This window comes from Theropithecus gelada, chromosome 11 (genome assembly GCF_003255815.1).
Source record: "Theropithecus gelada isolate Dixy chromosome 11, Tgel_1.0, whole genome shotgun sequence".
NCBI classification, from domain to species: Eukaryota; Metazoa; Chordata; class Mammalia; order Primates; family Cercopithecidae; genus Theropithecus; species Theropithecus gelada.
In genome coordinates, this window is record NC_037679.1 from 115,362,866 (window position 1) to 115,382,427 (window position 19,562).

Here is a 19,562-nt window from a genome sequence, read left to right on the forward strand (position 1 = left end):
AGAAAGAATGCAGAATTATACAAAGACATTATTTCAAATACATTTAAGTTCTCTCTGCAAAACAGTAGGGCGCCAAAAAAATGAGGGCCCCAGGGTCTCTCATCCTGAGAGACCATTTGACCTACTATCTAGCTAGATTACCTTGGCCGACCCCACTCTTTCCTGTTCTTGCTTGCAATTCTTGGTCAGAAACATTCTGCATTCTCAGCAAGGAAGGAAATATCCAAAACAACCTGAGTTATGTCCTCATTCTTCCCATAGTAGCATGCTCTGCAACCCTTGAGCTCAGCAATCCCAGTTGTGTCTAAGGCATGTAAGCCCAGGACAGGGTGTTTTCAGGGTTTCTCAGCTGCAGTGGAAATGGAGGACCACACAAAAATGAGACTCCATTTATTTTGGGAAGCTTTCCTGACCCTTGGAGAATCAGCTCACATGGACCCTTGGCTTCTGTTTATTCTTATTGCCTGCCTAATATGTATACTATAAATTTCCATATGTTTTATTAATCATACTTCCTATGAATTGATATAGTTCTAGGAAACAGTGAGGTTGATGCAATCCATAACAACATCAGGGATGAGTTCACAGATAGAACCACTGTAATCACCAGGAGCTACTATGGTTTTACTAAAAATATGAATGGTTAAAATTCTGATAGGTTTATTAAATTTAAAAAGATAGCTTTTAGTAAGAGGTTTTAAAACAGGAGCACTGTATACTGGTAATACTATAGTTAGGTAGATTAATTACTACTTCAAAATGAACAAATTATAGATTTATGTCAACTTGAATGGTAGTCTTCAGTCACATGCCATAGGGATTTTTGCTTGGTCGTATTAAAGATATTTTCTGATGACATTTGCTTCCTGGGAGACCATTTGACCTACTATCTAGCTATCATGCTCAAATTCTTAATATTCTCACACCTTCCACCTTCCACCTTCCACACCTCCAGTCTTAAGCCAATCACACAACTTATTTTCTACCTCACATATTCCTTTCAAGTTAACTCACAACCTTTTCTGTTTCTCAGTCTCCAACCCAGTCACATGCTCTTTCTTTATGCCCAGTAAATGATATCAGCAACTTCACCTGCAAACTTACCTCTGTCCCTACCTTCTCTAATTTGCCTATGTCTTTAGAAAGATTGGTGTCCCTTTCTTGTACAATAAAATCCCTCCAATCTTGCTGTTGAATCCATTCTTCCCATTTCTGAGATTCTAATTCATGCATATCGCTCTTTTATCTCACTTTTTATTTACTTATTTTTTACTTCTTTGAGACAGTCTTACTCTGTCACCCTGGCTGGAGCGCAGTGGCATAATCTTGGCTGACTGCAACCTCCACCTCCCAGGTTCAAGCAATTTTCCCACCTCAGGCTCCCAAGTAGCTGGGGCTACAAGTGTGTGCCACCATGACCAGCTAGCTTTTGTTTTTTCAGTAGAGACAGGGTTTCACCATGTTGGCCAGGCTGATCTTGAACTCCTGACCTGAGGTGATCCACCCACCTTGGCCTCTCAAAGTACTGGAATTATAGGCAGGAGCCACTGCACCCAGCCTTTTCTCTCTATTTTCAACCTCACACTCTATTGCTTGATTGCTTCTTTCCCCACTAGCTTATTAAGATAGCCAAGATAATTCTTGTCTTTTGAGGGAAAAAAAAAAAAAAGTTCCCTCAGCCTTGATGGATAGCTACTCTAGCTACCACAAAGCTGTTTAGAAGAATAGTCTAGACTCATTGTCTGTACCATTTAACCTTCCATTCGCCCTATAGTCTGCTATAGCCTGGTATTTCTTGAAATTACCTCCATAAAAGGTCATAAACAACTTCCTTATTCCCATATATCCCAAATCCACAAACTATGTCTGAATTATCAGCTTACTGCGACTCTCAGTCATTTGATACGGTTGATCTCTCTTTTCCTCCTGAAATTCCCTCCCCCATGCATACCTGTATCTCTGACTAACTGCTAGATTCTTTCTACTCAGTCTTCTCTTATTTGGTCAACACTTTCAAGCCTCTGTCTTGTATTCCCTACCCTTTTGCTATGCATGCTCTCTTTAGGACATCTCATGCCCATCCATGCCTTTAACTACCACACGTATGATGAAACCTCTCATATGTATGAACAGTTTAGCTCAGACAATTGAAATCCTATTTAGTCTCCTCTAGCCTTGTGTACCTCCAACCTCTCTTTCACATGCCACCTCCAATAATTGGGATCGTAATTTTTTTTGTTAAATGAATTAATAAAATACATAGTTAGCATGTGATTCTACTTCTTAAAACTTTTCAGTAATTCCCATAAACAAAAATCTCTGATTTTTAAGATAGTAAACAAAGTCTCATCTATATTTCAGTATCATCTCCTGTTGCTTGTCCTTAGACACAATGTTCCACTTCTAGCTGTGTTAATTAACCATGCCATTTTATAGTTCCGTGCTTTTATATAATATTCCTCCAGTTATAATGCCTTTTTTCCCTTTGTTCATCTGGTAAATATATAATTCATTTTCAAGAATCAGGTATTTTATTACTTCTATTGTGAAGCCTCTTTTGCCTCTGTGCTCCCCAGTTAAGCCCTAACCATTCATTCACTCTTTATCTTCCCACCCTACTGTGTGCCTAACTCCGTTACAACCTCTATTACAGTGCACTTCATTTATATAAGTTCCTCTTTATTTATATGTCTGTAAGTTCCTCTCTCATTATTCTGTGAACAAGTCAGAGACAGGAGCCATATGTTATTTACCCTTGTGACTCTGGTGCTTATTAAGTGCCTGACAAATAGCAGGCACCCAATACAAGTTTATTGAATTAATGACAGAGTAAGTATCAAAAACATCTTCAAGAAATCAGAGCTGAGAGTAAAATGAAATTGAATAAGATTAAATATAGTGTTTTCATCCATCTGGGCTGCTACAACAAAATACCCTAAGCTGAGTGGGTTATAAACAACAGAAATTTAATTATCATAGTTCCAAAGACTGGAAAGTCCAAGAGCAAGGCACTAGCAAATTTGGATTGGCTGATGCCTGTGAACTCAAAAGTATCTGAGACAGTTCTCAATCAATTTAGAAAGTTTATTTTGCCAAGGTTAAGGATGTGGCCACAACACAGCCTCAGGAAGTCCTGACAACATGTGCCCAAGATGGTCAGGGTACAGCTTGCTTTTATACACTTTAGGGAGACATAATATATCAGTCAGTACTGTGAGATTTACATCAGTTCAATCTGGAAGGGCAGGACAACTCGAAGCAGGGGGTTCCAGGTCATAGGTAGTTTTGAAGTTTTAAAATGTGCTGATTGGCAAGTGGTTGGAAGAGTTATTATCAATAAAAAGTAATATCTGGGTTATATTAAGGGCTTGTGGGGACCAAGGTTCTATCATGCAGATAAAGCCTCTAGGTAGCAAGCTTCAGAAACAATAGATGTAAATGTTTCTTGTCAGATTTAAAGTCTGTGTTGATGTTAGTTCTGGCTGGTTTTTGCTGAACTCCAAAAGGGAGGAGGGTACAATGAAACGTGTCTGACCCACCCCGCTTCCCATCATGGCCTAAATTTGCTTTTCAGATTAATTTTGGAATGCCTTTGGCTGAGAGAAAGGGTCCATTCAGATGGTTAGGGTTCTCAGCATTTTATTTTTGCTTTATATTCTCCCTCTTCCAGCTAAGATTTGCCAGAGGCAACAGCACTATCTACCAAATTTTTATTTCGGCTCATACCATGGTCGGGGTGGCATGGCTGCCTGCTTGAGATCCATCCTGTCCCTCGGTGGGACCCCCTATGGCCAAGAGACTTAGAGTCAAAAGACTTATAGCAAATTAAATGTTCTAAGCCAGATAGGAATGGACATGGGCGAGCATTTATTACCCCTTAATTTTTTTCAGTAAAAAGCCAACAAACAAAAAACCAAAGGCCAGGTTACAAAACTGACTTATCTTTAACTTCTATGCATCGAGCTACTATAATCTTGGTTTTAGTTATGGACTTACAGCAATTAACTACACAAAACATAAGCATTGTTCTGAAAAAAATTTTTTTAATATATACTGGCCGGGCACCGTGGCTCACATCTATAGTCCCAGGATTTTGAGACCAGCCTGGGCAACATTGCAAAACCATGTCTCTAAAAAAATACAAAAAGACAAAAAGCTAGCCAGGTATGGTGGTGCATGCCTGTAGTGCCAGCTACCTGGGAGGCTGAGGTATGAGGATCATCTGAGTCCAGAAGGTCAAGGCTGCAGTAAGCCATGATGGCGCCACTACGCTCCAGCCTGGGTGACAGAGTGAGACCCTGAGTGAGTCTCAAAAAAGAAATAAATAAATGAAAATAAAATTTAAAAATACATATCTGTCTGCATAACTCATAACTGGGAGTCTTATATCCCGAAGGCTTTGTCACAAGGTATCTTTATCCTCTCAGTAGTTATTTTCTTTTAATTCTACAAAAAGCATGACATTCTTTATGATTGGGCTGGATGAAAAGATGCCACATAATAGCTCAGTAGGCAAAAAACTTTGTTTTACCAGCTGTTTAGGCATCTGTGTATCCATCCTTGATTTGGATGATCTGAACTAATTCACTTCCTCAAACCTAGCCCTTACAATCTCTCACATCCACCTCTTCCACAGCAGTCCTTAGGCCTAGAGGGAGGGTGCTTGTATAGTCTTAACAGAAGGGCATTTACAGTGAAAAACAGATCGGGCTCAGTGGGATGCCAAACAAGAGAGATTTGTATCTCTAGTCTTGAGAATACCATGATTCCAATTTCCTTGGAAGTAAATCAAGGAGAGATAAATAACATTAATATTTTGACAATCAAAAGAGTATTTGTGTGTCACAATGGAAAACAGAAGCTATTTCATTATGGATTCAACTAAAAATATGAAGAAAAACTATAATCTGCTATTCTTTAGAGGATTATTATAGCCAAGAAATCATTCATGAATCAATCTGCATTCAAAAACAAAGGTCGGGGCTGAAATCTAGTAACAAGTGTTAAACTTCTCCTTTGAAAAAAATGTTCTCTCTCTCTAGCCCTCCTTTTCTATTAAAGACAAATTATAGTAAGATGGATTTGTGTGTAAAAATAAGTTTTAGGCTTATTATACTTGGCCTGACTATTTGCATAAAGTGCAGCAAGAAATTGAATGACCATATAGGCTCTTTTTAAGTTGGCTTTGCTGGAAATTTACCTGAAAATATGTTATTCTAGTCAAAGGCTTGGTAAAATAATCAGTGTCTCCAATTGTCCTGTTTTAAAACAAAAGACTCTTACTAAACTTATGCAAATAACTATATTGTGATAAAACCAGAATACTCACGGTTTCCAAATTTTGGAGAACTTGGAGAGAAAGGTAAATTTGTTCATAAAAACATACTTCACCCAATTGCTCTAAAGAATAAATAATTTAAAAGAAAAAGATTCCCTTGACTCTTTAACCAGAGCATCAGCCTTCCAAACAACATGTCCTTTGTTCACCTTGAATTGCCATTCACATGCTAAGCAGTTCTTGTCATATGAGAGCTGTTTATCAGGCACTGTAGAATCTAGCAGCTCCTCACAGTTAGAGTCAGCCCTAGGGGAAAAAGAATGCTCTCTGCTCATAAGTATCTCCTCTTTGCATCCTCAGGTAGCAAGACCCTATATAAACAATTTTTAAGTTATTATGGAACTCTTTGGGGCACCATTATTTCCATTAGCAAAGGAGTAGCTTCAGTTAACATTCCATAACAAGGCCGTAAATGTCCCTCAACGGGAAATTCTCTAGTCCAGTATTTGTCTTTGGGAAGTGCTCCCAGTCTTTTACCATAAGCCCTAATAAATGCTCCACATGGGGATATGAAGTGGAGAATTGTTCCCCTCTAGCCCTTCAGCTTCTACCATACATTCTGTAGGCTCAGGCAACCTTACTAGTTTCCATTTAGTGAGTCCAATTAACATTCTTCAAAGGGAACATTTACATGACTTCAGTTTCATAGTACTTGATAGGAGAAACATCCCTCAATCACATACAATACCAATTTTCACAAGACATTTAGGTAAAGGAGTTAAAATTACCTGACACACAGGCTGTACAGACATCTCAAGTTTCATAATCCTATCAACCTGTACATTTCTATGTTCTGGTTCAAGGAACTTTTCTTTTCTACCCCCAGACTATTTTACTTTTTCTGGTGAAAAGTGATTTGAGTTCCCAGCAGGATATTGAGCCAAGGGACTTGGGCTCTTTTTTTAATCTTCATCTTAATTTACCTCAGCATTACCCCAGGTAATGTCAGCTCCTTCATTATAACCTTTGCCTGTTGCTGTTTCTTCAATTTCCCCAATCTGGGGCAAATGCAGAAAACAGGTATGCGGCCTTTTAATGTTGGGGGACCAGTAGGGGTTCCCTTTGGTCCACCCAACCTTTGATAGTGTTGTATGACCTTTGTTTCAACCCCATCGATTTTCATTTTATTTATTTCATTTTTTATGAAACATCCAAATATTTTCATCACCCTCTGGGGTGAGTCCTCTGACTCCCTTTTGCCTTTCTCATTATTCTTTGTTAATTACCCCAATGTTTTATTAAGCATCTGTAAGACCCATGAGGACAGCAAATTTGATCAGGCTGTGATTCTGTGGTATTAATGTCACCTGGAGTGCCCATGTAGCACTTAACCTTCAAATTTACCATGTGATATGGTTTGGCTGTGTCCCCACCAAAATCTCATCTTGAATAGTAACTCCCATAATCCCCACATGTTGTGAGAGGGACCCAGTGGGAAGTAATTGGATCACGGGGGTGGGTTTTCCCATGCTGTTCTGTGATAGTGAATAAGTCTCACAAGATCTGATGGTTTTATAAAGGGCAGTTCCCTGGCACATGCTCTCTTGCCACCATGTAAGACATGCCTTTGCTTCTCCTTCATCTCCCACCATGATGGTGAGGCTTCCCCAGGCATATGGAACTGTGAGTTCATTAAACCTCTTTTTCTTTCTAAATTACCCAGTCTCAGGTATTTCTTCACAGCAGTATGAAATGGACTAATGCAGTAAATTGGTATAGAGAGTGGAGTGCTGCTGTAAAGATAACCCAAAAATGTGGAAGTGACTATGGAACTGGGTAATAGGCAGAGGTTAGAACAGTATGGAGGGCTCAGAAGAAAATAGGAAAATGTAGGAAAGTCTGGAACTTCCTAGAGGCTTGAAGGGCTCAGAAGACAGGAAGATGTGGGAAAGTTTGAAACTTCCTAGAGGCTTGTTGAATGGCTTTGACCAAAATGCTGATAATGATATGAACAATAAAGTCCAGGCTGAAGTGGTCACAGATGGAGATGAGGAACTTATTGGGAACTGGAGCAAAGGTGATTCTTGCTATGCTTTAGCAAAAAGACTGACAGCATTTTGCCCCTGCACTAGAGATCAGTGGAACTTTGAACTTAAGAGACATAATTTAAGGTATCTGGTGAAAGAAATTTCAAAATAAAGCTTTCAAGAGGTGGGTGCTCTTAAAATCATTCAGTTTTATTAATTCACAAAGATATGGTTTGAAATTGGAACTTATGTTTAAAAGGGAAGCAAAGCATAAAAGGAAAATTTGAAGATTGATGATGTGATAAAAAAGGAAAAACTCATTTTCTGAGGAGAAATTCAAGCTGGCTGCAGAAACTTGCATAAGTAATGAGAAGCCAAATGTTAATCACCTAGACAGTAGGGAAAATGTCTCCAGGACATGTGATAGGTCTTCACAGTAGCCCCTCCCATCAAAGGCCCAGAGGCCTAGGAGGATAAAAAATGGTTTTCTTGTGCAGTCTTTGGACTTGGTGCTCTGGGTCCCAGGCATGGGACCCAGAAGGAGCCAATGTACACTCAATCCATTGCTTCAGAGGGTGCAAGTTTCAAGCTTTGGTTGGTCCTGCAGGTGCATAAAAGTAAAGAATTGAGGTTTGGGAACCTCTGCCTAGATTTCAGAGGATGTGTGGAAACATCTGGATGTCCAGGCAGAGGTGTGCTGCAGAGGTAGGACCCTCATGGAGAACCTCTGCTAGGACAGAATGGAAGGGAAATGTAGGGTTGAAGCCCCCACACAGAGTCTCCACTGGGGAACTGCCTGGTGGAGCTATGAGAAGAGAGCCACCATCCTCCAGATCCCAGAATGACAGATCCATCAACAGCTTGAACTGCGCACTTGGAAAAGCCACAGAACACTCAACACCAGCCTGTGAAAGCAGCCAGGAGAGGGGCACTGTACCCTGCAAAGTTCCAGGGGTGGATCTTCCCAAGACCAAGGGAACCCACCTCTTGCATCAGTGTGACCTGGATGTGAGACATGCAGTCAAAGGAAATCATTTTGGAGTTTTAAGGTTTGACTGCCCACTGATTTCAAATTTGCATGGGGCGTCTATCTTCTTCTTTTTGGCCAATTTCTCACATTTGGAATGGGTGTATTTACTCAATGCCTGTGCCCCCATTGTAACTGGGAAGTAACTAACTTCCTTTTGATTCTACTGGCTCCTAAGCTAGGACTTTTGTGTTAATACTGAAATGAGTTAAGACTTTGGGGGACTGTTGGAAAGGCATGATTGGTTTTGAAATGTGAGGACATGAGATTTGGCAGTGGCATGGGCAGAATTATATGGTTGGGCTGTGTCCTCACCAACATTTCATCTTTAATTGTAGCTCCCATAATCCCCATGTGTCAGGGGAGGAAACTTGTGGGAGGTAATTGAAACATGGGGGTGAGTTTTTCTGTCTTTTCTCATGGTAGCGAATAAGTCTCACAAGATCTAATGGTTTTATAAAAGGCAGTTCCCCTGCACATGCTCTCTTGCCTGCCACCATGTAAGATATGCCTTTGCTCCTCCTTTGCCTTCCGTCATGATTGTGAGGCCTCCCCGGCCATGTGGAACTGTGAGTCCATTAAACCCCTTTTTCTTTATAAATTACTCAGTCTCAGGTATATCTTCCTTTGAAATAGATACAAAACAGTTTGAAAGATGGGGGAATCTATGGGAAAGAGAAGAGAAAGAGGGACAGGACTCAGTCTTTTTTTTTAATACCAGAGGACTCTGGCCTGAACCAGAAATGCAGTCACAAATGAGAATAACTTAAATTATCTGATAATTACAGTATTTACAACAGAAGGGGAGGGAATCACCTAGTGCCCCTCTTCCAGGATGGACAGACATCAATCCTACTGCTAGGCTGAATAGATGCCTACTCACTCTAGGTAGTTATGGATTCTCCTGGCATGAGCAGGTAGAGGTAGTGGGATTGCCTGTTTTATGCAGTGTCCTAACCTTGGCCCACCACCCTGCGCTACAATGCCATGAGGTCTCTGGAGCTCTTTCTGACCTGGGGGCCCTCCCTCTTTCTGTGCTGAATTACCATTGGCCCTTGGAGTGTTCTATACAGTGCAACTGCACTTAGGGCAGGAGAGACTTCCCCCACCCAGTTTCCCCTGAACTAGTCCCAAGACCAAAAAAGAATTACTTCAGAGGCCAGTGCCACTCCAGGACAGTGAGAAAAGGGGAGGAGAGAGGTCACAGGACACTGACCTGGATACTAGTCATATTCAATGGGAGAATATCCCAGTTATACACTTTCAGATGGCTTGAATATGAAGCATATCAACTGCATCATCTGGGGTGCTCCACTTGGCATTTTATAGGAATGGTTGGGAAGTCCCATTTCCAGGGTAAACAGACCTTACAGTAGCAATTATCCAGTCAATTAGGCAGGTTGCTCTCTTAGGAATAACCTCCTACACGTTTGGATCACATATACTCATCAGCAATTTAATCGTGATTTGTGAATCCTGCATCAACCCAAACAAGCTCTTTCGTTTTGTAGCCTTTAAAATAAAGGATTCTTTCCTTAAAGTAGTTAAGATTTCTCAAGAACCTGATTATATCGATCTACAAAATGGAACAATTACTTTGCATTATACCCTCTGGTTTTAATAGTTACTTGGTTTTGCCCTTCCCACACATTGACTATCTTCTTGGTAACCACAGGTCTCAGAGGTGACTTTTGTTGCCCTGGTTTAATTTTTCTTTCTGTGGGTAGCTTGGAGGCTGGTGGCCTGAGCTGGGACAGACACACATCTGGGCCTGGTCCAGCCTTAAGGATCAACCCAGCATTCTTGTACATTTATTTAGCTATTACAGATAACAATAACCAAGAGATTGAATATTTTTGCTTTTTTTTTCTTATTAGTTTGCATCTCCTTATGTATTTAGAGAGCCAAATACCCAGGATCTTAATCCATCCCTAATTCTAATGAATTTTACCTTTTGTAATTGAATGTAGCTCAGCTGCAGCTCCCTACCATAGGTAACCACATAGCCAGACTGGAATCAAGGTTTTTCATCATTCATCTTTTAATTTCTCTCTTTATTCATTTCGTTTTATCTGTATAATGTTTTTATCTTTAATTAAAATAACTCTTAGTCTCTAAATTAGAAAAAAAATTCTTTAGCAAAGAATTTGTATTTTTATAAATACAAATTTATAAATACAAATTTATAAATACAAAAAAATACAAAAATTTGTATTTTTATAAATTTTACCAAAAACACCATTTACTCTCCTACTATTTTAACTCATAGTAACCCAGATTCCCAGTGAAAATAATGGGGGTTATTTAATTTAACATAACATGACTTTAAGATTTTAAATTACTGGAGGTAATTTTTAGGTTAAATTTACCAAATTAGTCTTAGCCAAAACTACTAAGGTCATAGGAATTAAAAGGCATCTTAGGTAGCTTCCTTCAGTTTGAAAAGCACTTACTTTTCTTTTAGCCAAGTGATTAGAGGTCTTTCATAAATACTGTTAGTGAAATATCACTAATACATGACACATATAAATATATAGCTATAACAGACATACAGACAAAAGCAGATCCAAAATATTTTTCATTTGCCTGTTTTCAATATTCAATATTTCAATTTCAAAATTCTGTTTCTTAGTTTCAACTATTAACTTAAAAAGTTAGGCCAGAACACCATGGCTTGTGCCTATAATCCTAGCATTTTGGGAGACTAAGGCAGACAGATCATTTGAGTCTAGGTGTTCAAGACCAGCCTGGGCAACATGCAAAACTCCATCTCTATAAAAAAATACCAAAAAATAAATAAATAAATAAGCTTGGCTTTGTGGTGCACACCTGTAGTTCCAGCTACTCAGAAGGCTGAGGGGAGGATTTCTTGAGACTGGGAGGTTGAGGGTACAGTGAGCTGAGACGGTGCCACTGCACTCCAGCATGGGGGACAGAGTGAGGCCCTGCCTCAGAAAAAAACAAAAACAAAAAGAAGAAGTTACAGGAGTCAAAAAAAGTTGAAGGAGAGAGTTGCTATTCCAGGCCTTCTCAAAAGAGAAAAAACTGAAGCAGCAGGGCACAGGTTCTGAGATATCAATCTAAATAATTTTAAAAAGAAACAGATTACAGAATTCAAAAATTTTTAAGTTCTTGCATTAAGATTAACTCAACATTTTTAATAAATCATGTTCTAACCAATTATTTAGTGTTGTATGAGTGTATTTTTAATATCAAAGTTCAATTTTCAGAAAAACTATTTATTATAATTTATTTTCATTGTAGCCAACTAAATCACATAACATTTTAATAAATTCTTGTTTTACTAATCTTATTACAACTTACACAGGCCATTCACAACATTCTTGGACTTTCTAGTTTGACATAATATTTCTCTTTCTTAACAACGAGTCATTTTATTTTAGGACAAAAATTCATCATGCAAGATTCTTTCTCATATAAAATTACTTTTCTTTTAAGCTTTCTTACCAAAAAATACCTCTTTATATTTATAACTTTCTTTGCATCTCTTATTTCCTGGTCCTTTTTACCTCATATTGTATATAATCCTTAAATAACCTCTGAATTAGACAAAAATTATTTACCTTTGAATAAGAACACTTTAGACCTTAAGAAGAATCTGCCCATGACTCTTGAAACTCCACAAAGAAACAAAGGGTGAGTGATGCCTTTGTTCTGAGTGCTTTAAGGTGTTCCAGTCATTTCATGCCTTCTCTAGATTTTTTTTGGTACCAGACAGTGAAGGGGGAAGGAGAAATAGGGTAGAAGTAAAGAAAATGATCGAACAATTGTCTTTTTAAGACAGAAAACTGCAACAGAAACCAAGTACATAATTTGTTTGTTTTCGTTTTTTCAGCTATGAGGAATTTGAGCAACTTCAGAGGCCTGGCTGCTCATACTTTGGAATTCTCATTTGAATTTGACCAAGTTGGGTAGAGTTGGTCAAATCTGATGGGAGAAACAACAGAACAACAAAAAACCCCAACAATACAATTACTGAGCACTCTAATGCTAAGGAGAAATTAAGACTAGTTGGCTGTCAATTCTAATTTCTAGTAATTAAGAAGAATCTCTGAGACAAAAAACAAAAACAAAAACAAAAACAAAAAACCAAGTCTGCTACTTATCTAGGAATGAGATCCTGGCTCAAGACTGCTGTTTACTATCTTAGAAGCAGAAAAACAAACAAACAAACAAAAAGCTCAAACTTGCCTTCCCTGTTGGAAATTAGCTGAAACTCCAGACAGGAGTTGCCCATTCTCCATTGTCATGGGAGCAGGAAACTTGCCTCCTTTGTTGGACACAAAACTCAAAAAGAGGAGTTGTAGAGAGAAATAAACTTTAGATCTTGACCAAATTTAAGGAGATTGGGCATTCTCTGGAGTGGGTGGGGACTCCCAGGCCTCAGCAAATTGTCCCATCAGTTTGAGCCATAAGGTTAGCTCAGGCTGGTACCAAGTACCCATAGGAGATTTATCAAAGATCAGAGGCACCTCCACTCAGAATCCTCTTATGGTTGCTAATTTGTGAACCCAAAAGTATCTGAGACAGGTCTCAATCAATTTAGAAAGTTTATTTTGCCAAAGTTAAGGCATGCCTACAGTACAACCTCAGAGAGGTCCTAAAAACATGTGTCCAAGGTGGAGTATAGCTTCCTTTTATACATTTTAGGAAGACATAATACATCAATCAATACACATAAGATTTACGTTGGTTCAATTGTGAAGGGCAAGATAACTCAAAGCAGGAACTTGCAGGTCATAGTTTGATTTTAAAATATTCTGACTGGCAATTTGTTGGAAGAGTTATTATCAATAATAAAAAATAATTTCTTGTTTACAATAAGGGTTTTGTGGAGACCAAGGTTTTATCATGCAGATAAAGCCTGTAGGTAAGCAGGCTTCATAGAGAATAGTTATAAATGTTTCTTATCAGACTTAAGGTCTGTGTTGATGTTAATGCTGGTTGGTTATTCCTGAATTCCAACAGAGAGGAGGGTATAACGAGGCATGTCCAACACCTCTTTCCCATCACAGCCTAAACTTGTTTTTTAGGTTAACTTTGGAATGCTCTTGACTAAGAGGAGGTCCATTCAGTGCTGGCAGGGGCGGTGGGGGAGCATGGTGGGAGGGTTGAATTTTATTTTTGGCTCACAGGCCCCACATATTGATTCATAAACTGCCATCTTTCTCACTGTGTCTTTACATGGCAGAAAATGCAATGAATCTCTCTTAGTCCTCTATTATAAAGCCACTGAACCCATTCATGAAGGCTTTACCCTTGTGACCTAGTCATCTCTCAAAGGCCCCACTTCCTACTACCATCACCTTAGAAGTTAGGATTTCAACATGGGAATTTGGATGGGACACATTCAGACCACACAATACACCTAAGCCAAAATTTATCAATTATTTTTGGGAAACCTAAATAGAAATTTATGTGAAAAGGACCTAGAAATTTGAATAGCAATCTTAATGTGAATCAAAACTGTGATTGACTACAGCATAGTATGGCCATATCGCTAGCTATTTTGTTATATTAAATACCATTTGTGGATATTCTGTCCTCCCACTATAAACCTTCTCAGAGCATATTCTTGAGAGTAAACTATTTTCACATAGTTTTATACATCAGATTTTATATTTAAAAGCAAGTCCTACTAAATCAAGTACAAGTCAAATTTGGAAAAATAATTTATTCTACTTAACATATTAAGAAAGGAAATTAGATGGATCATGACCCCATTGCTTTTTCCCTAAAACACACGGGTTGCCTACTTGTTTGGTGTTATTCACAGAGTGAAAGAAATCAGTGGTTATTCTGACCCACGTCTAGTGCTAAATAATCTCTATATTTATAAAGCTACTCCTACTAGCTTTTAGCAATAATGCCCTTTCAACTTATTTCAACAACAAAGTTTAAAGCAAATTTGTTGAAAATAGTCCTTTCATGCTTCCTAATGAATTTGCTTAATGAGTATATTTCTAAGTTCAGAGAAACAGAGAAACCTAACTTGCTATTAAGCAATTGCCTCTCACTTTTACCTGATAAACTTGTGCTTACAGCATTTTGTCATAACATCCATATCAATATCTAACCTTGCTCAACTCCAAAGCAATAAAAAATTAAAGACCTCTTGTTTATAAATAACACTTGACTTTTCTCCACAAATGCTGTTAATATTAATAGCTAATATTTATTGAAAGTTTACGATATTCCAGTCATTGCTTCAAACATAAAAGAATCCTATAAGGTAGGAATGTTGTTATTACCCTTTTCAGATGAGAAAACTGAAGTACAAAGAGTTTTTCATAATTAACACAACATTTCAGGCAAGTCTATTTTTTTTAGATTTGTATCATAATTCTCCAATTTTGTATACATGTTTAAATTTCCCCAACACATATATAAATAGAAAACAAACTTCTGAAAGGGAGGAAATGAGTGACAGTGTTTTAGTTTTGAAACCACTTGCAGGCACTAGCTATAGGATCAAGAAAAATGTCCAGATCCCTTGGTTTATAATAAATTCAAATTTTGTTTGAATATAAAATGACATTGAAGCTAGAAAACAAAATTTTTCTCTGAAATAGAAAAAAATATCAGAAAAGCTGACAAAATGGCCATTTTTCTTATAGGAAATTACTGTTATGTTGCCGAAGCTTAAAGAAAACATTTGTTTTGCTGGATAATTGCATACAAATCTTTGCATACAATTCAACAAAGCATTTCTGTGCAATGAGCCATTTTCCAAGAGTGACTCCCACACTTCTCTGGGTTAAAAACCCTGCAAGAGTGAGTATGGCCTTTGATCCAGAAAAATTAATCCTGCCACAGTATGTGTGCCTGGAAATTTTCAGGATCCTGTCTTCCATTTAAGTCCCTCAAAGCCATTTAGGACTAACTTGCCTGAATCAATAATCCTGTTTAGACACACACTCAGTTATAAAACGAACTTCTTTAAAGCAAGAAATCATCAATAGATCAGGCAGTATGGCATTAATATTAGATCACGTCATGCAGATAGGAGCAATTTTACCAGGACTGTCATATTTTAAAAACTAGTGTACATGCACATATATCCACATACAAAAATTCCATACCTTCAACTTGGAAAGACATCTTATTCTATGGGTTTCAATTCTTTTCTCAGTTTCTCCCATGTTGCTCTTCAGGGTGTTCCAAGCTATGTATGTTTTAAATCTTGGTAAGTCTTACTTCTACCCTTTTAAGCAAACAAAAAAATATGTTAAATTAACTACAAAATTGTAAAGCATCATTCTTTTGAAGTAAGTACTGAAAATGAACAACATAATTGAAATCCATTGTATTACAAAAATACCTGGAATACTTTTAATACAGATTAGAAAATCATGGTGTTAGAGAAGATTTAGTTGTTGATTTTCTATTTCAAAAGGTACATCAAATAACTTCAGTTACTCTTCAGTGAGATTAAAGACATTAGAATTGTTTGTTATCATCTTGCAAAATAATGGTCACATGGTTAAAAGAAAGTTTTTCACTTCTCTAGCCAAAACAAATAGTACCAAAGGACTTACATGAAAATAGCTGCTTTTAATAACACACATACTTTGAGTTGTGTTTTTGCTAAAACCTGCTTCAGTAACCCTACCAAGGCTCAAAAATCTTTTTTTGGCCAGGCTCTCTTTTCAAGTTATTTGCATTCCAAGGCTTCCCTAGAGTCTCAGGAAGGGAAACACTTTCTGGGGCACTGCTGATACATGGAAACCTGGGGAGACATGGAATTTTAATCATGAAAATAGGCTAGTAAAAATAACAAACAATTCTATGTTCTGGAAAATAATCCCACAATTGCAAATTAAGATGTAAGACTTAGGAGATTAAACATATAAATGGATATCTATGGGTAGCTATATGTAATAGGTATAGATATATGTGGAAATATATGTACATATGTATAATATACAGGCACACATTTTTATATATAAAACAAAAAGTTGACTTAAACTCAAATAAATCCTACTAATCCCATCAAAGATTTTGTTAGTTTTACATAGTGAAACTAAGGCAGTATTTTGTATCAAAACCAAAGTGTTTCACTTTGGCAGTATTTATTCTAGTTTATAGAATGATTTCTTAACAGTATCCCCAGCATTAATTAATTAAGTCCTTTAAACAATATCCATTTAACATGTGATCCTGAATGGCACTAATTTTTTAAAAAACCAACTGCTTTGCCTCTACAAACGTGCTGAATCCCAAACAAATATTAAGGCAACAGTCACTGCACTATAATGTTTGAGTTTTGTTATTTTTACACATTGTCTCACGGATACAACAAATATTTATTGAACATCTACTCTGTGCCAGTCATGGTGCTACACACCAGCATTCAGCAGTGAGCAAGACAGCCAAGTACGTGCCTATGGAGAATATAAACTAGTGAGAGAAGTATGTTTCTGTGGAAGATACTTGGACCCAGATTCCAAGGAACTTAAACTTTCATTGGGAAAGATAAAACTTTTAAATAAAACACGCTGGAATCAAACCAGACAGTGTAGAAGGAAATGCAATTTACTTGGTATGTAAGTGGTGAAAAAATTCATAGATTATTGTTCTCAACTGCCCTCATTTCTTTCTTCTCGTGCATTTACGACCCAATCTCTTTCCCCTTTCTCCTTCTCTGTCTCCTAACCATTATCTTAGCCCAATATAGTCACCCTATCAAACACTAAGGGAGAGAACTTATTGTTCTTCCATGTCAAAACTGTCTTCATTCTTCTTTGTGGCTAAAAACATTACTATATTAAATGTCTATTTTTTCATATATAACCAGAGGGCGTAAAATCTGGAGGTAGCGCCACAGCGAATCACCACGTAGGGGAATTCTATAGAGTTCCCACCATGAATTGTGACACTAAGTAACCATCTAGAGCAGTGTTTTTCACCATATCTGGAAGATTTGTTTCAAAATGTTTTGACGTATTGAAAAAAAGGGTTAAAAAACTATTAACTGAGGTAAGAGGTAATATTTAACGCTAAGCACTTGAAAAGAATTAAATGGGATTAAATGAACCCTAAACTTTCCCTAGTTTTCCAACCTATACAGTGAAAATATTTTATATTTTCAGATACATTTCAAACATTTTCATGGAGGAAAATAAATTAACAAAATCTATTCCATTTATTCAACAAAATCCATGAAATCCAACAGTTAATATCACAGTCACTGTTGTCCATCTTGGCCCCAAATCAGGAAATTGCATGTGTTGTCTTTTCATCTTCTCGAGGTTGTGCTAGTGCCAGCCATGTGAACAGTCCTCTTTTGTTAGCACAGCGTTGTTTACACAGTGACTTCTGCTTCCAGGACCACAAGTGTCACCAACAAATCCCTGTCAATCATCACTTCTAATGAAAAAGACGTGCTGAAGTTTTATTAAGTGGAGAATTATTTTATTTCCCTAACTCCTTCTCAGCATTCAAATGGGAACAGGTAATGCTTCAGTATGCCTTCTCACACAAATGTTGGATTTCTTCCATGCCTACTGGTCATAGCTCTGTGTTGCGTTGTTTTTTTTTGTTTGACTGGGATTTTTAAAAAACACACAAATAAGAGGAACTCTACTCTCCTAAATTTTTAAGTGCACAGTACAGAATTGTTAACTATATACACATTGTTATATAGCAGATCTCTGGAACTTTTTCATCTTGCACGACTGTAATTCTATATCCATTGAACAGCATCTCTGGGGCTTTTGACACCTGTTGGTTTCCAGCCCCTAATGATGTGTCTCAATCACAAGATAATACAAAGTTTGATAAAACAATAATACGAAGTTTTATAAAACAAATCTTGTTTGAGCTCTTGCCCAGTGTTAAGTAAATTGACATAGTTTGTAATTGTTAGAAATCAACAGGGAAAAAATGTGTGCGTTTAATTTTACATTATTCCGTACTCTCAAATTAATGAAATAAAGGCCTTATTTTACAGAAAAGCTAGCAGTACATACATGAAGAAGACTTAGGAGATCATCCTTTTCCTGGGGAAAATAAAAAACGTTACACCAGTAAAAACCTTATTTCCAGGATCTTGAAATGGCTCCTAGCTCTGTGAGAAGAGAACAGCCTCTTGGGTGGTATCCAGCTGAAACAATTTCAACCAATACTAATCCAAGCAAGTATGTGCCAATGAATTACATGTAGAATCAACAATGGCTTTTTGTATTTTGTCTATCAAATTATTTTACTTAAATTCATTCATTTTCACCAGAAATTAAAGAATAAAATAATGAATTCTGCAATTCAGTTTTACAAATATAAGTATTATTTTATTTTCTAGATTCAGAGGAGGTACTAAGAATGCATTGCTTGGAAAAACTATGGGAGAAACTTAACTGAGCCATAAAATGTTACCCATACATGTGATTTCACCATGCAAAGCAAAGACTGGATCTCATAAAAACACAAGTAAACACTTTCATCAACAATCCATCAGTAAAAATATCTACCCTATGACTTTAGAAAATGTACTAACTCTAGATAATAGACCAAGAAACAGAAAATTAAAGTTGAAACCTGAATTCTGTGTTTAGGGGAATTGGTTGTAAATATCATCAGTGTCACACACCATACCAAGTAATTCTAGAGAATGAGTAGATAACCATGGGGATAAAGAGCATTTTCCGCACTTGATAACAAGATGAACTCCTTTACCTAAGTCTAGTTCTGACTCCTCTATGTCCCCTAGGCCTCAGTCTTGGTGCCCAACCCTCTACTGCCCAATTGTAGTGGGAATCTTGCTAAGTCTGTTTAGAGAGAATCCTTCACTCTTGATATCTGATTGTCTTGATATTTGATCAAATTCCACATCCCCAGAATTCCCCAGGTGATATCTGATTATCCTGGCCTTCAGTCTGCAAAAGTCCTGTCACATTGCTTTAGCCACAGTCCCTCCTCACTCCCGATGTTTCCTCTTAGTAATTTTCCATCCCCTCATCCCCCACCCTGCTCCTTCGCTAAAAATCTCCATCTGTTCAAGCTACATTCGGAATTGAGCCCAGTACTACACTGAGGTCTCTTTTCTCCTGTTGCAATAGTCCCTGAATAAAATCTTTTACCACTTTACTGTCCAGCTCTGATTTTATTTTGACAGCAATATCAACTATTTCATTTCTTCAGATTATTATCCCAATTCTTATTTTCTTTTTTTCTGCATAGTCTAGGTAAGTACAAACATATGTATTTTCAT

At 37.4% G+C, this 19,562-nt stretch overlaps 1 protein-coding gene across 4 annotated transcripts in view; it reads right to left on the reverse strand.

The window, feature by feature from the left end:
- Positions 1 to 19,562, reverse strand: part of SLCO1A2 (solute carrier organic anion transporter family member 1A2) — a 138,408-nt gene that overhangs the window by 49,550 nt on the left and 69,296 nt on the right. The window contains exons 1-2 of one of the 4 annotated variants that reach the window (XM_025401668.1): positions 15,675 to 15,749; positions 15,436 to 15,557 (exon numbers count right to left, since the gene is read on the reverse strand). Coding sequence is in view for 1 of the 4 variants with exons in the window: in XM_025401667.1 (XP_025257452.1) it covers positions 15,436 to 15,495 (60 nt within the window). In the remaining 3 variants the exon portion in view is untranslated. Of the gene's footprint in view, positions 1 to 141; positions 350 to 15,435; positions 15,558 to 15,674; positions 15,750 to 19,562 lie in introns of those variants that run through there. The other 3 variants (XM_025401669.1, XM_025401670.1, XM_025401667.1) reach the window with 3 other exon arrangements.